At 44.9% G+C, this 17,720-nt stretch overlaps 1 protein-coding gene across 3 annotated transcripts in view; it reads right to left on the bottom strand.

Moving 5' to 3' along the window:
- LOC144127832 (transmembrane protein 117-like) overlaps nucleotides 1–17,720 on the bottom strand; it is a 113,370-nt gene that overhangs the window by 69,798 nt on the left and 25,852 nt on the right. For all 3 annotated transcript variants that reach the window (XM_077660790.1, XM_077660789.1, XM_077660788.1), the window contains exons 5-8: nucleotides 15,757–15,897; nucleotides 11,151–11,410; nucleotides 10,848–11,083; nucleotides 9,494–9,754 (exon numbers count right to left, since the gene is read on the bottom strand). In XM_077660790.1, the coding sequence (XP_077516916.1) occupies nucleotides 9,494–9,754; nucleotides 10,848–11,083; nucleotides 11,151–11,410; nucleotides 15,757–15,897 (898 nt within the window). The remainder of the gene's footprint in view (nucleotides 1–9,493; nucleotides 9,755–10,847; nucleotides 11,084–11,150; nucleotides 11,411–15,756; nucleotides 15,898–17,720) is intronic.

Below are 17,720 nucleotides of genomic sequence, written 5' to 3'. Positions count from 1 at the left end.
GTTCATGGTCAGCTCAAGTTAATAGCGTAATTAGTAGCACTGGGCAATCTCTCAGCTTCTTGCAACATAATCTAAAGAACATGTGTAAGACGATAAGAGGCTGCATACCATGCTTATGTCAGGCCTATTCATGACTATGCCTGCCCTGTGTGGGATCTGGTTCACTATGTTCATACTGATGCGCTTGCAAGAATTCAGTCTCTTACTGCCAGGTTTGTCCTTGGGAGGTACGAACACTTTCCGAGTACCACTGTGTTGAAGAAAAATTTTTTGCTGAGTGCCCCTTTGCGAACGTTAGAAAAATCTAAGGCTGAAACTTTTCAATTCTATTCATCAAAATCAAACGGGGATATCTCCATCCTCATATCTTCATTCCCCACACTACCTGTCTTCTTGAGGAGAGCACAGCTGCAAAGTTCGACCTTACATCTCTATGACTAATCTTGCAAAAAATTCATTCTTTGTTCAGACCACTGATGATTGGAATGGTTTACCTGCGCATGTGGTATGCCGCAACTCTGTGGATGGTTGCTGCAAAGCTGGGTGCCCCCTGCAAAAGTGCCCCTGGCACTGTTGGTGCTTTTTGAATACAGAATAAGTAAAGCAAGAGGAGTGCAGATAGGGGAAACAGCACAAAGATGACCCATAGCCTAGACAGAAAACTGCTCTGCAGAAATGCCAGTGCCGGAGAGATTTCAAGGTAGGAGAAAAGTAACTGCTGAGTACTACACTATAATCCACTTATAATGATACTCGATATAACGATATTGACACAAGTGTCAATATCGCCTAACAATACCGCCTAACAAGTGTTATCGCACAGCGTGGGACGCGCCTGCATCTATCAGACGTTTCTGGCAAGTCATCGATGCTTCTATTCGCTGTCTGGTGTAGCCAAACCTTACGTTATCTGATTTCATCGCCTGACGCGATTGGTGTAGAACTTTGTGGAAGGCACGCGGGTCCCAACGATTAGTCTGGAACATTCGACGACTGCTATATAACAGCCGACGCGCTTGACCCGCGGATCAGATTTTCGCCGCTACCGTTGTGCTTTAAGTGTAGCCTCTTTTTGTGGGCACAGGTTCGCCCAATAAAAGTTAGTTTTGTCTTTCACAGCTTATAAAGATCGCTTATAACGATCAAATTATTTAGATTTATCAGTTCTCCAATTGCCCCCATGTAAAAATAAAGCATATATAATGATACAATTATCGGCGAAATAACGGATACGATAGGATTCTGGCCACCCGGATGGTGTTTACCACCAAAAGTTTCCAGAAAGTTTGATAAATAATAAAATACTTAGAAAGCGAATGAGGTAAAAATACCCCAAATGAACCAGCGCAGGGAAATCCCCTAAGGAGCGTCACCTAGGGCCTTGGGAATGGGAACCAAGGGCTACAGTGGTCACATTTGTTGGAGGGAAGAGCTTGCATGGCTGCTCCCTCGGCTGTCTCACCCACTTTCACCCAAACATAGTTTCCTCCAGAGATGGTCGACAGTTCTTTTTTAAGGGTTCGCTTTTCTTGCAGTTTTGTTTGGCCATTTCGCGCTGCCATCAGCACAGACCTTGGCAGCGTGCCAAGATGCTGCACTGATAGGGAGCTCCTGAGGGGGTGGGGGTGGCTGGCTGGGCGAACTTGGCAGAGCGCCAAGACTCTGTGCTCCCTTGACAGGAGCTGCAGTGGCAACATGCATGGGGAATACCTACATGCATGGAAGAATACATGGGTGTGTTCTTTTCACTTTTTTTGCCGATCCAGACATAATGATAATCGCCGTGGGGGTGTGCGAATATTCGACATTTCGAATACGAATCGAATATGTTTGATATTCGATTCGTATTCATATTCGAAAATTGATATTCGTGAATTTCCGATTATTCGAAAATTCCCTGAATACTCGCCAGCGATCGTATACTGCGCATACTTTCATAAATTCGACCGTGGCAAAACCACAACATCTAAGCAAATTAGCCGATAATCGAGTTAGAAATTCCAGGAAAACAATACAGAGGCCCTATCCCCTTTCTTCTCCGCCGTTTATTCACGCGGACCGACCGCGTCCCGACATCGCAAGGCTTCACCTCGTGAGAATTTCCCAAAGTGGGCTTTCCCACATATCACCCATGCTGCGAACAAGATGGCCGACGGCCCGCTTCGAACAATCGCAACGCGAGATCGCGCTTTTTTTTAATCTTTCGGTAATACGTTACATATTTAATGCCCACATCCGAAGAATGCGTCCTGTCGCCTTCATAACTCTCCGAGCGTGACTTCCGCTATCCCGTTTTGTAAAGTACGCTATGCGGAAAAGCCTACTTGCGGAATGCCGCGGGAGACTCCTGAAGGGGCGTGACGAGTAGTCACAATAGGGCAAGCGATCCTGTCAAAATCTCGCCTATTGCATGGTGCATTGTAACGTGCACACCTCTTTAGCGGGCGTAACGGCAGGCGTGGCAACAATCGGAAGGCCTTTTCTGTCCGTCCGTGTTTCGTGTGCGCTGCAAACACCTACAGCAGTCTTGTCATTTCATGGATTTTGTTTTGCAATACCTCATTATAGTTTGGATACTGTTATGCTGTCTAATCAAGTAGTATACATTTCTGTGCACATCGTTTTTTTATACGGTACTGAGGTAGCCTAGTTTTCTTTATTTTAGTTGCAAAGACCATACACTATTTTGAAAAAAATAAGGGCAACAACGTTTGCTTGCTCATCGTTTTCTGAAATTTTTTTTCTACTGAACAGATATTCGATATTTGAAGCCATTTTTTCTTCATATTCGTATTCGATTAGTATTCGAAAATTTCAATATTCGCACACCCCTAATAATCGGTTATAACGATAGGATTATCCAGTTTTCTCAATAGAATTATAAGTGGATTGCACTGTACTACCATTTCAAAAAGATTAAAACAATAACCTGCATGCCCATCTAACAAGGTGCAAATAAGTAAGCAATCTTTTAAGTGCAGCTAAAACATTATGGCTGGAAGCTCTTGAAAGCCTTCACTATCTTCCACCTGCTGTCATGCTGATATGGCATATTTTGTTAATTAAGAGCATGATGGTAACTGAAAGTTATCAAGAGTCCTCACTGAATTCAATAATAATATTTGATTTCCAAGGTGTCATTCAGATGTGGTTTCCCGGGCATTCCCGTCTCAGCGCAAGTGATCTTTCTGTAGTTTAGCCTGTTTGTTACTTGCAGTAATTTACGTAGTCAAGGCCAGCTAACCATAATAAGACACCTAACTGTCAGCTAAATTTGCCACAGATCGGCTCTTTTTCACAACTGCCCCTTGGAGAAATAGGCAGCTTATAGGCACCGCTGATTAGAACAATATCGAAATAGTGGTCGAGCTCAGCAACCTCCTGCAATAGCTTCAGGAAACTGAGCACCTTTTTCAGAAATATGTTGTCTCTGTAGCACTCCCACATGAAATGTTCCGAACAGACATGTGCCCTTGGAGTGGAGGACCAGATGAGTCTCCGGACAGGACAGCATAAATCCACTTTTTGCGAAGCACCTTAATCATTTCTTTAGGAGCACATTCTTATGGGCTAGTTGGCTCATTATCGAAGGTTACAAACTGCGCAAAAGGGCAAGGACAGGAGGTAAAAAAACGAGCACGACACCATGGGCGCAGACTGCCAGCTGTTTATTCAAGGAAGCGAAAGCACAGTCTATGTAAGGCGGGAACCCAAGGTGTGCAACCACCTTTGTCACTCGCACATGTAGAGATAAACACAAGGGACAGAAATCTACAAAACAACCTACAAAAGAAGTGGTAACAAACTAACCATACTTGAGGCCAGGTGAATCAGCAAGGAAATATGAAACCGCATCACATAGGAATTCATGTAAGAACACTAAAGAAACTAAAAACAACAATCAAAACAAAGAAGTACAGATGGTATATTGTCTCATAACAAATAAATGGAGTAAGGGAGAAAAGTGAGTGAATAAAAACATGTGCTATGCCAACCGAAATGGTAAAATGCAAAATAAGAGTTAACAAGAGTAAAGGCGAATTTGAGGCAATAACACACGAGATTACTATGTAGATGGCAGAAAGTAAAACAACAATAAACCAGAGTAATGATGAAGGTTAGGCAGCAAAGGTCGTGTGAAGGTAGACAACACACAAGCGCCTGAGTTGTCTACTTCTATCCTGTCGTTCCTGTGTTTTTTTGGCGCTACTACTATGCCCTCTCAGTGAAGGTGAGGGTGAGGCAGATAGGTCATGTGAAAATGCAAGTACAGGCATAAGGGCAAGGTAACAACACTGAGCAAATGAATGGGTGTAAAAACAGGTAAAAGATTTAAACTGTGTAAACACAAGTAAAAGATTAACACTGTGGCCTAAAACTAATGAAGCAATAATGACAAAAAATGGTGACAAAACATCGCGTAAAAGGTTAAAAAAATTTAGAAGTGGCCTTCCAGAAAAGAAATATTGTTCTGTAGAACCAAAATAAACGGTCTGCAGACACAACTGTCTTACGACATGAAATTTTTCCACAACCTCCCTTTTGGCTGTGTCTTTCAATCTGAACAAAAAAGTTGTTTTTGCGAAGATCAATTCGCAAGGACTCTTTTTCTTTCCCTCAACCACACCTTCGCATCCCTTACAATGTTGGGCTAGGTGGCCTCCAGAGTTATTCATTACTGCCAAGTTGTGCTCTTGTGCTCCTTCATTAAAGCACCTACTCAAAATTTATTTATTTAGCAGAATTAAGTGAGGAGAATTTATTAGAAATTGAAGAATTTTTATTTCATCACTTTTCACCTTTACTCAAGTTATTTGTTACGAGACAATGTACCATCTTTACATCTTTGTTTTGAGAGTTGTTTTTACTTTTTTTTAGTGTTCTTACACGAATTCATGTGTGGCGTGATTTCATATTTCCATGTTGATTCACCTGGCCTCAAGTATTGTTACCAGTTCTTTTGTAGATTTCTCTCCCGTGTTTATCTGTACATGTGCTAGTGACAAAGGTGGTCGTGTGCCTTGGGGTCCCCCCTTAAATAGCCTGTGCTTTCACTTTCTTGAGTAAACAGTTGGCAGTCTGTGCCCAAGGCGTCGTGCTCGTTTCTTTACCTCCTGTCCTTGTCCTTTTATGCAGTTTCTATAACCTTCCTCTTAATAGTAGTTGGTTCGCAAAAGCACTCCTACTGTGTTTTCTGAGTGACTCACATGCAGTCCACAACACCGGTCACCACAACGCACAAACTGCGAGCCAAAGACTACAGCCAAATCCAAGAAACCTGTTCCTTGCTGGGCTGCCATTCTGCCTGCTCCCCACCCAAGGCTGTGTCAAATGTGATGTCATCAAGCATAGGGCCAGCAGTAAAAATCACCTTTTTGACAGCACAAATCTCTAAAATTATTTTGTGAGAAAACTAAATAGTTCTAAGCAGTGTCATTAGGCACATACAACCTTGGCCCCAAGAACAACTTGCAATAAAAATTGCACTGACATCTGCCAAAATCAGAAAACTGCCAGAGTTGCCATTTAACCACACACAATGGGACTGTTTGAATAGTGATACAGTTTTGTTGCGCTTGTGTCTCGTGGTGTTCTTATATGGTGTTGTCCCCTTGTCTTGATTGTAGCGCTCCCTAGTCTCAGTATGTACGACCAACTAGCCCCCTACAAAGCTTTACAGTAGAACCCCGCTATAGAAAACTGATATAGTAAAGTGAACTGTGGTCCCATTTTACCTTCTATAGACTGCATTTTTTTTCTGTTATAGTAAAGTATTTGCGTCGTGTGTGTGCCTCGTCTCTTTGCTGTGTCCCATCTTTTGACTGTTTTTACTACTGAACATGTACCAACTGACCCAGATTTCAACACTACTGCAGTTTTTTTTTTTTTTTTCAGATAAACGGCTAGAGTAAAAAGCGTCTGTCCGTGGCGACGTACTTGCCACGAAATAATGACAACGCGGCACGCGCGAGGCAGTCACTCGGAGGCAAATGATAACAAAGACGATTGACCATGCTCTCTGAGATAGTTTCATCACCAAGCCCAGATTTGCGGAGAAGCCAACTTCTAGACGTCCTTGGGGGCCCTGAGGCAGAGCGCGCGGCGCACACGAAAAAAAAAAGAAGTAAAGCTGGCTATGAACACAGAAAGAAGGCGGTGCAGGTCGCTGACAAAGAAAAGGCAGTAAAAGGGCAATGAAGAGTAGGGAAGGAAGGGAAAAAAATGAATGTGGATTAGCCTAGCTAATCCAGGACATACGAAGAAAAAGCTGTAGCATTGACAACCTTCCAGACGCCCATGATTTTGAGGAAAGGAAGGGTGCATAACTGGCTCCCTGGGTCAGTGGACGCCTCAATCGCCCTTTGAGGTATGTGGCATGGTGGTGAGAGAGAGATGTGGGCTGCATGCATCAGCACTGAGAAGGTTGTGGCAGACACACAGCACTGCAGCAATAGGCCGAAACGTTCATTGGGTGACCAACCTCTCGCGATCAACCATTAATTTAACTACCACTTGCCAGGGTGGCAGGGTGGGCGCTGCCTATCCAGGGTGCGGAACAGCAATCAAGGTTACAGACGTCGAGCCGCGTCTGCTCAGCTAGATCACGTGGTCCAACAGCAGCCGCTCCGCGTCTGTGGAGCCCCGGCGCAACGACGGCGAAGACTTGGCTCAGCGTCGCGGTGAAGTCACGTGATGCCTTGCTATGGCAGCGGCATAGCAAGGACGTTCAAGGTCAAACTGCAGCCCACGGCGAAATCAGTGCCACTAGGCCAGCGTAGCTTTCGCTTTAAAAGGGGCGAACATTCGCAGCACGGCAGAGCGAAGCACAGGGAAGCGGCAGAAAGAAATGTAGGTGCGGCGGCATTGCATGAGCGGTACCGCCGTGGCTCGACGGTGTCGCGCACTTATAACTACTGCACCTTAAATGGTGCTGACGCTGCGGAAAATGATGCCGTGTTTATGCAAAACTTTGGTGTCCACATGAAGTCGAACTCGCACTATAATCGTAGCCACATTGTATGTGTGCAAATGCGGTAGTTCCAACAAGACAAAATTGAAAACGTGATACCATGAGATTTGGCAACTAAAAATAAATAATTACCACATAAAAGGACAATGAGAGCAGGATGGAAGGTATTTGTGAATGTTTCTTTTATAAACCAACACTATGTTTACTACATAGCCAATTATTTACCAGACAGCATCTTCAGAGTCATGCCATCACCAACAACTGATATATACTAATAAAGACCCTGATATATATTAAAGATTTTTGCTGGTCCAAGTCAGTTTACTATAGAGGGGTTCTACTGTATTAATATTTTATTCTCCTCCAGAAATACTCGCTTCGGCCCAATGGTGTCAAAATGCCACAGCAGTTTTTGTCTCTCTTAAAAACCACCTTTGATGGGGATCTTTAGCTAACCGTGGGAAACAATTGAGGTTGCAAATCATGCATCGCATCTATTTCAGAAAGCTGAGCATTGACAAAGAACGGTACCTGCTTCAACCTCACTTTTTTTCTAGACGATTTGATCATCAGTGGAAGATCCGAGAGATTAAAATGTAGGACAGATAATTACAAAACCTCGTTCTTTCCATGGACGATCAATGAGTGGAACAGGCTGCCAGCCGGCGCCACTGAGTGCTGCATGGAAAATCAATTCCGCGCATTCTTATCTGATGTGTGACATGGCGCGCAGTTCTCTCACATATGTCTTTTCATTTCTTTAGTGTCATGGTATTTAAGGAGCGCAGTTGTCCTCCTTCAGTGCATGCTTTTCCTCATCTATTGTTAGCTGTGTCATTGTATCTTTGTTATCCCGTGTACTTTCGGCTAATCGAGCGGAAGCTATTGTGTTTCCCCCGCTGCAATAATGCCTTCGGGCACTGCAGGTCTCTATAGTAAATAAATAAATAAATAAGCAGATTTGACACAACAGTCGAGCTAGGCACTGCCTTTTTGATTGGTTGTGCATTCAATTTGTACTTGATTCTCATATATTCAGGAAATAAATCAAATACATCTGATTATTGTGGTCTTTTTGAATAGGCAACAAACTAAAAAAAGCACTACAAGCAGGTAAAAACTAATAAGAATAATGTTATGGGCTACATTTTCCATTTCATTTCAAATTATCTAGTAGGAGAGTGCTGCTTAAAAAAGAAAAGAGAGAGAAATGGTCAACGGCCGCCACTGCCAAACATGTGGAAAGAGAAGAACAGGACACAGAAGGTGGACTAGTGGTAGTTTTCCAACCCCAAAGCCAGAGGGAGTCAACAGTGCATGCAAGCTTCCACCACGCGGGCGCAAGGTATAGCCCTAACTAGAAGCTCCAACCTTGGTACTGGGTGACTGAAATAGGTGAGTGAAATGAGATTTCATCGCATTTTTTAATTTTTACTTTTGCACGTGTAATAACCTCAATTTGCAAGTGGTGCAGAGATGCCGCACGAGAAAAATGTCACAAAGACCATGTAAGTTGGCAGCCAGCACTCCTCTCAAGAGCACACAGCGTCTTGGCACTCTGCCAAGTTCGCCAAGCATACTATCCCCACAGTAGCTCTCACCAAAAGTTAAACATCACATGATGTTACTGGCGCACTGCCAGGCACTGCGCTGTGGACAGCAAAAAACTGAGGAATTCACTAAGAAAAGCTAATGCTAAAAAAAAAGAGCAAATTCTCAACGACAAAGGTGGAGGATGGCTTCCCCATGTGAGTGGCTTCAATACGTGAGTATAGATGCATTTTTGACCTCACATATAAGTCGACCTTATGGCTCCATGTATAGGTTGACTCCGATTACAAGTTGCCGTAACTTTCAGAGCCCCTTTAAGCTTCGCTTCATTGTAAGGCTATAAATGGATTGCCGATACAGTCTTCCTTGTTGTTTGATGATTTTGTGAGGTTCATAAATTTTGTGTGTTAATTGAGTTTTGCGCCTTGCTGAGATGACAGTGTTAGAGACTAATGGTTTTGCATTTATTAATGTCCTGGAATGATCAGATGCACACAAAAAATTCAATCTGGATAATGCTTTTGTTTTGTGCTCACTCAGTCGTTGGTAAATATATGAACCAGTCTGACGTAGTCTTTGCTGCACATCACAGGCACTTTGTGCATGACTACAATCTGCAACCCATGCCACTCCCACATGGCCATACAGAATGCACCGTGTAGTTGTTCTCGTCACTGGCTCAGTGCCACCAGGGGAATTTCATGACAGACGGCATGCCAGACAAACCTGCACCAGCGCATGGCATTGCGCTGCATCAAAACAGCTTCAGTGTAAGTCTCTGACTTCAACCACCAGTGGATGCTTATGCACCAAGAGTGTTGGAGCATAGACAGACCTAAAGCACATGAGGGTAAGAATCTTCTTCTTCAACTCTCAGCTCAATCATCCATCTGACTAAATCTATGCAACCCAACTGACATCAAGTCTGCCTTGTCAGGCACTTGTCTGAAACTGCAGGAATTTTTCCTTCACCTGCATGACGATGAGCAGGTCCATGACGAGGATGAAGGAGGCCAGGAAGGCACGCGACAGCTCCGTGGTGGCCACAAACTCTCGGTTGAGGTAGTCCCAGGATATGCGGTCACTCACAATGAGGCTGACCACAAGCGCTGACAGCAGCAGCGCCACCGACCAGAAGACCACAATGCGCGTGCGGCCATGGCTTTGCCAGAAGGCACGCAGAGTGGGCGCCCAGCCTGGGTACAGTTCGTCCTGGAGCATCATGTCCGTCACCTGGGCACATGCATGGGGGAGGAGGAGGTGACTGCTCCAGCTGGCAACTAGCACTCACTTGTTAATGTGTTAGCACTAGAAGGGTCTGTGCAAGTGGAAATAGCGACCGTCGTCACACGTGACGTCATCGCAACCTGCCCACCGGATGTGAACAAACTTCCCATTATGGCAGGTGGCAGTTAAATTAATGATTCACCATGAGACACTGCTCGGGAAGGGCACACAAGCCCCACCGGTGGCAGCAGCTGCAGTTGCAGGGCAGTGGCGCACCGCTTGACCACTGCACCACTTCCAGGGATCTACGAACGTAAAATAGAGAATGACCAATTCTGCACATATGTGCTTCACCCATTATTGCTATCGCATCATGCCCTTAGGGCAAAGCTTGTGTGTCCCCTCCAGTTTTTAATGCGCCAGCATTACTGGCCACGGTGAGCAATTTCAGTGATGTGTGTGGGGTCCTTCTGCATCACAAAAACAGAAAAAGAAAACGCAGAAAAAGAAGTTCCACAGGTCGGATTGGAACCCAGGAATTTTTCCTGAGAAGCGAGCACAAGCCATGACAAGTGCCGTGTTACTTGATGGATACAGGTGAACATAGTCTGTGCGGCAAGGCAGCAGCAGTGGAACTTTCCATGACGTCATCCTATGCGCATGAGCGAACAGAAGGTAGATGATGTATATAAACTCTGCCTCTGTTGAAGTCATGGAAAGCTACCACGCGCTTGCCTATAAAACCTCCGTGCGTCATCCAGTCATATCGACCTCGTGCGAAACATGAGCCAGGCAAAAAAATACATAAATAAAAAATAAAACTAAATAAAAATAAAGCAAGCTATTTGCAATGGCCAACAAAAGGTGTTTGCAGTGGCTTGAGAAATGGCGACGCAGGCATTAGTGTGGTCAACTGCTTGCTTTTGTAGAGCATGACCTGTAATTTTTTTTATTTACTGATTTACCAGTGCCAGGCTAACAGAGGAGGACGAGAAATGTCTACAGAAACAGTACCACATAATTCCAGTGCACTTGGTTAATTCGGGGGAATCTGGACAGTTAGCAGTGGTGCTGAAGCACAGAGCGGGGGGGCACTTGCCATCCAAGCAGTGAGGAAGTCCCCGAGCCAGGTTCCACAGGCAGCCACCTTCATGAAGCTGGCATTGGTGACGCCCATCAGGGCGTTGATGCGGAAGGCATCCGGGTGTGGGTGTGCGCTCAGCAGCAGTGCATTGTACACCAGGGACAGCATGTACACAAACACCAGCACCGTCAACAGCATGATCATCCAGGTGCCCTGTTCCTCACGGAACATCTTGAGGCGGAACAGGTTGCCTGCAAAGGGATGCAGCACAGCCCCTTACCGCCGAGAGCCGAAAACGTGGCTGCAAGGGACACTCACGCAGCAGGAAGCGGTGGATGAAGTATTTGCCGCAGACGAGCCCGCAGAAGAGGGCCAGCAGCCAAAGGAGCACCTTGGCGCAGCGCCAGCCCCACTCGGGGGGGTACTTGGTGCACACAAAGGAGAAGACATTGCCAAACACGGGGATCTCGCTCTCTGTCCGGCTGTGCGAGATGGGGTCCTCGGCAAACACCAGGAAGTTGCAGAAGATGACAAAATACGACACAAAGAGCCGTGCGTACGGGTGCTGCAGAAAGTACCTGCGCAGAATTAGGACGAGGATCCGATGAAATTGTCCAGTCCAAGTGAAGGAATTGCCAGCTGGGGTTGCCTTGCTGCAAGCAAAGCAGAATACCTATGCTTTGACTGACAATGTTCCAAAACATGCTACAAAGAAACTGGCAAAACATGCTGGCCCCAAGTCTCAACCCTGCCATAGCAGTGGTACTCCAAGGCCATGCACATTCAGTGAAACCTCATTAAACCTTTATGGTGCTCAGTATACAACTGTACACTGCAAATTGGCAACTTTCTGACAGTGTGCTCTGTAGCTTGCACTTTTCTTTATTTCAAGCCACCTTCACATCATTCTGGAAAATACTGCAGTCTTTAATGCGCGAGCATTTAGGTTGCCGCCTCACAAGAAATTTGAATCCTCTGTCAAGGAATTCCCCGATTGGTCGAAGCCATGCGACCCTGAAGGAATGACCGCCAACGCATCGAATCTGACAAACAAGCAGTTTTGTTGTTTTGCCCATGGGACTTTTTGGCGAAAAAGCAACAGTGGCTGTGCTCAGGACTAACAGGTGCCTGCCAAACATACATATGCAAAGAACGATACACTTTCATTATGCCAAAGCCTTAGACTAGATAAACTGTCTCGTGCTATCAACAACAGTGAGAAAGACAGCCTGTCAGTGCTCTTGTCCTTAAAACGCACAAGGCTCAAGTGCCACTGAGAGCCACAGTTAGCAAAAAAGGCACCTGGCAACACAAAATCAGTCTCTTTCTCCAGAAGCACTTGAACATGTTGCAAATCGAGGACCCTTTTGCGACAAAGAACTCTGAAGACGTCATTTCGCTCCAGCAGACAAATGATTCAATTAGATTTGAAATTCCTGTTGATGTGGAAGACTTATTTTGCGCCATTCCACGTCAGCCACTTTTTGAATCTGTGCATAGCTGCAATGAGGCCAATGCTACAGTAGGCTTGCAAAATGCAACAGGCACCTCGGTATAGAGTTTTATGGCTCGGTTGGAATCTTACCTGAATGGCACTTTTCTTATGTTTGACAACCAGACTTTTCTGCAGAGACAGGGAGCGTACATTGCGTCATGCAGCACCAGTTTTATGCAACATATCCAGCATTGAGCACACCTTGTTTGGTGTACGAAAGAGTGAAGACACAGTTCATGTTTTAGGGCGAAAGCACTTCTAGCTGCACTCCCTGGATTTCAGCCACGTGGGTCTGTGTGTGAAGCCTCCGAGTAGCAAGTGTAACTGGCTCACTGGGTCAGTGGGCACCTCAATCACACTGTCAGTAGGGGGTAGCATTCACCTATAAACTAAGGCAGTTATTCGCCTTTCTTTTTCTCAAAACCAGCTGCTGATTTTGAGGAGAGGAAAGGTGCATAACTGGCTCCCTGGGTCAATGAACAAAAATACCATGCTTTTGCACAATATTTCCTGCTTAAAAATGCTAAACCCTCAGCCATTTTTTAATATATGTTGATGACTTTCTTGCCCCCCCCCCCCCCCCCCTTTCGTTCAAGATTGTGTTCTTTCTTTTTCGTTTGCATGTGCGCTTGCACAAGCAAACGGATTCAAGTATGTGGATGAGCAAGAAATAAATCAGTTAGAAGTCTGGCAACAGTGTGTGTGTGTGTGTGTGTGTGTGCTTTCTTCTTGTCCTGCATCTTCATTTTCGTTGTTTTTTGATAGAACATGAATACCCAACTCGCCTAGTAATTCACGCTTCTCAAGAAAGCAACTGTTGTCCTCCGATTCTTCCCACTAAAAAACCATTAAAAGGGCAATTGGCAAACAGATTTTAGAGAATGCTCTCAGAAAATACTGGATATATGCCATGCAGTCGAGGTTTGGCTTGCAGATTTCAAGGTTGGGGGAGGCTGGTTTCCCCGATATGGTTGTTCTGGCAGTTGCTGAAACTCTGGTGAAAGAAGTTAAAGGTACATCTTAAACAACAGGCCGATATAGATAACAAAAGGCCAGTACTGGTTCCTTATGTTCAATAACTGCACACAGCCTGAAAAAAGTAGGAGATAAGCATGGTGTCCGGCTGGTATTCTTGGCCCCTTGTAAGCTCAGCCGCCTATGTGCATGAAATGGATGCGATTTTACCAAAAAGAAACAAAACGGCTGCTGTGTAAAGTACAAGAGACCCTATGTGGACTGCCAAGTGGGTGTGGTTTATCAAATTCTTCTGACTGTATCAGTGTTCGCTGTAATCAGTGTTCGCATTGGTGAGCACGAGAGGACAATTCCAGACCAGGAGCACCGTCACCTACTGAAACATTGCCTGGAACACAAATGCAAGCCTTTATTAAAAGAAATCGAGATTCTGTGCAAGTGCAAAGATAAAACAGCATGAGAACTTCTTGAAGCATATTTGTGAAGAAAAGAGCCATAGGCTGTATTAGTGACACGTCGGTTAGACTTTATAATAGTCAAGTATGTTTCCTCAAAGGGACAGTGTTGCAGCTGTCCTTTTTCTCATAGCTGCTTTTGATACTGTTCTGAGCCTGTGCTCGCAAAACTACCTATGTACACTTGCTTGTTCTTCGAGTAAACTTCGGTTAAGTTCACACTCGTCCTGTCTTGTCATCACGTGTGAATGTCTTTTCTCGCGCAACCTAGCTTTACATTTAAACGCTGTCACATTTTGTTCCTTAGGAAAGTGGTTAAGAAGGCCCGCAAGTTAATATGCTAGAATTTAAATGCAGCAAATAATATTTCATGAAACATTCAGCTTGGCAGCAGACCCTCCGCCATATTTTTGCTGACAGATTTCGTTACCAGCACTAATGACAGCTTTTTTTCGCACAATTTATTGCATCATGCACACCACTGATACAAAAAATTATTTCACAATCCTTTATAGTGTTTAATTCATAAACTTGGCACGTTAATATTGCAGTTTGCAGTTATTTTTACTGTCTGTAAAATTTTGTGAACGCTGTAACAACTACCTACTGGTGTTTTCTGTTAGAAAACTTGGAAACTCGCGTTCTTGAGGCCTTGATATAAGAAAATATTTGCTCTGAATTGAAATAGAATATGGTGCCTGAAAGGGTTAAGGCCTACTTGCTCAAGCAGTAGTTTCTAGTGATGCATAGTAGCATCAGCTGTGCTTCCATTAAACCTGATGCTTTTATGCTGGCTTATAGCACAGCGACTTGTTATGTCCAATACCAAAGGGTTATCTCCGATAAAGCAGCCATGAATACCTACATTGCGCGTCGCAAGCAACCTCGGTAAAGCACTGTACTGTTACTGCCTTGTGCTGTAGCATAGTTTGGACCATTTTTGCCTATATGCTATTCTGCCACTTCTTTCTGCAGCACCTCTTGAGCATGACAGTTGTAATGAAATGCCAAAATTGCATTTCTTTCACCCAGGGTTTGAATGAGTCACCACCAGGGCAGTTGGGATGAGATGGCCGGCGCCAAAAGTACTGGCTGTTGCGTTGCTCAGAGAAAATCGAAAAAAAAAAAATGTTCTTTCAACCTCACTACTCACTGGTTCGAGCTCAAGTTTAATGCAGAGGTGGTATTTGGTGGAGCAATTTCCTGATTCAGTTAGAGTCAATCGAAAATCCCCATAGTGTGCAGTGGCAGCGGACGCAAACAGCATTCTTCAGCAGCAGTGGTACCGGTAGCACTGTCATGCACCCATTTATTATTGCATAAATAGTTTTTTGTGTATATAATTTTTCCCCCATCCTCTCTTCCTGTCCCTTCACCTCTTTCATTTCATTTCTTCATTCTGCCTGCTGTCCTTTATTTCCCTTTCCCCAGCTCAAGTGCCTCAGTGTCCATGGCAGATGCTGGGGCTAGCAAAAAATCTTTTCCTTCCTTTTTACTATCATTTTAATAAGCCACCACTTACCACTCCGAGGAGCGAGCGCTCTCCTGTTGAGGCTGTGGACAAATACAAGGGAGAGAAAGCAGCTGCACGCTTGGTTCAAAAGTATTTTCTCGACTAATGTCGACTGGTTTTTAAATATTGGGTACAGAAAACATAGCTTGCATGTGACTGCCCCCTACACCCAACTTGCATTTCTCTGTAGCCTCCCAGCATGGTAGAGCGCTCGTTCGCCCGGAGGGCACGTGATGGCACTACTGGCATTACTGCTATGAAAGCTAGCTGTTTTGTCTCGCTGTCGCCGCATACCTTGGAAATTTCCAATTAATATTGAATATATAGGGCAAGTACCACACCAAAACAGTATAAAACAAAATAGGCAATCAAACACCACCTCTATGCAAAATATGAGCCCGAACAAGCGAGTGGGTGGGCTGGGGGATTTTTTTTTCTTTTTTAATTTTCTCTGAGCGACCCAACAGTCAGTAGAACAGTGCTCACCGGAAGTCCTTCTGCACGTAGAGCGAGAGCACGCTCTGGGTGTCAGCTGTCTCCAGGTGGAAGTGGTTCTCATCCTGGGGCACCAACTGCACCAGCACACCTGGGGGAAGGTGCCGTACCTCCACTGTGCCCGCGGAAACCCTGGCACCACACCCAACATCACAATCATTGCTCAGAGAAAGCCTCATATCTCAGAGGAGCAAAACACAGTACAGCATGCTAAGGAAAGGATAGGGGTCAGCATGAGCTTGAAGATGAACAATGGGACAAGCGGTGCACTTGTCCTGCCATTTCTGGGTGCCTTCATCATCGTCTGTTTTCTTTTTTTGACGCCATCTCAAGTTCTCGTGATCAGCAACTGACTAGCTCACAGAGATTTTAATTATAACTGCATTACAGCAGTTGTCCTGCTATTTCTGTGTTTCTTCGTTGCCCTTATTCTTTTTGTGCTACTTTAACTCTTTCCTTACCACGCCTATTCAAATCAGCGAATTTGAACGATGACACAAAATGCCCTGCTGAGCAATATGGACAGCCTCTGGACAAGTAACGTCGTTAAGTATGCTGCAAAACGACTGTTATAGAAAATATTATGGAAAGTATGAATAACTGCGCAAAAAGGACGGGACAAGAGAGAAGAAGCACAGAAACACACGAGACAAGCGCAGACTAACAACTGGTTTATTGCACCAACGCCTCCTTCCTTCGACAACAAAGCGCATGCGCACCAACAGCAAAGACAAAAGCCATAATCATCACGCCAAACCATGAAATTCCAACCCCTTGCGGTACAGGCGTATGTAAGCCTCGCTAACACATTTATCAGGCCCTAATCTCGCGATTTCCAAGGCTTCAATAACTTCACGTTCTTTCTTATCCCTCACGCGTCCGATAACCTTAGTGCTGCCGAAAAGTGGAGTGCAATCTTTATCGTCATGCTTGCAGATCTTGCAATGGCTAGGCAGATGCTGCCCTCTGGAACCAGCTAAGGAATTGGCATGCTCTAATAATCTAATGTTGATGCATCGGCCAGTTTGCCCTACGTACACCTTACCACAGCTCAGCGGAATCTGATAGATTACATTCACTCTGCATTGCACAAACTTGTTCCTGTGGTTGGTGCTACACTCAATCTTCTTTTGCCTAGACCAAATTGCACAAACGCGACAGCTTGCAAGGTGCCGAAAAAAGGACCTCTACGCCGAATTTACCGGCGACCCTCTTCAGGCCGTGCGAGACCCTGTGAACATAGGGAATTACTTCATACTTCCGCCTCTCCTGAGCATCCGCCCCACGAGGCTTTGAGTTTGGGCAGAAGGACTTCAACAGGGACTCGGCAACACCCCGAAGGAGGACCAGCGGAAAACCGGCGGACCGAAGGCGATCCACCTGTACATCAAAGCTAGCCTTAACCATGTGAGGGCAAAACTTGGTTAAAGAAGCCCTGAGGCAAGTTGACGAAATACCCCTCTTGACCAGCTTTGATTGGGACGAGTTGAAGGGCAGGAGTGCCTTTTTTGACCTAGGCATGTACGCCCAGCATAAGTGGTCAGGATTGTTAAAGAATAATTTTAAGTCTAAGAATTGCAAACAAGAATTTTCAGGAAGTTCAATGGTAAAATTAAAACTGGCAAAAGCAGACTTAAAAGATTCTAAAACGTCCATTGCCACCTGTGTCAAGTTATCGTTGCGGTCAATATTTAAAAGGATTAAAAAGTCATCGACGTATCGGAACACCCGAACGATACGGTCTTCAGATCTTCAGAAAGTACCCGCGATAGCGAGCGGTCAATTTCAGCTAAAAGGATCTCAGCTAGAACGGGAGCTACACACGAACCAATACAAATGCCACGTTTCTGCACGTAAAATTTATCCTGAAAACTCACAATCGTTGAAGAAAGATACACCTTAAGCAATTCTAAAAAACCTTCCACAGAAATACCACACGCATTCTGGAAAGACAC

Source organism: Amblyomma americanum, chromosome 4, assembly GCF_052857255.1.
Source record: "Amblyomma americanum isolate KBUSLIRL-KWMA chromosome 4, ASM5285725v1, whole genome shotgun sequence".
Lineage (NCBI taxonomy): Eukaryota > Metazoa > Arthropoda > Arachnida > Ixodida > Ixodidae > Amblyomma > Amblyomma americanum.
The sequence above is the reverse complement of the archived record's forward strand: the minus strand, read 5'-3'. Positions and strand labels throughout refer to the sequence as shown.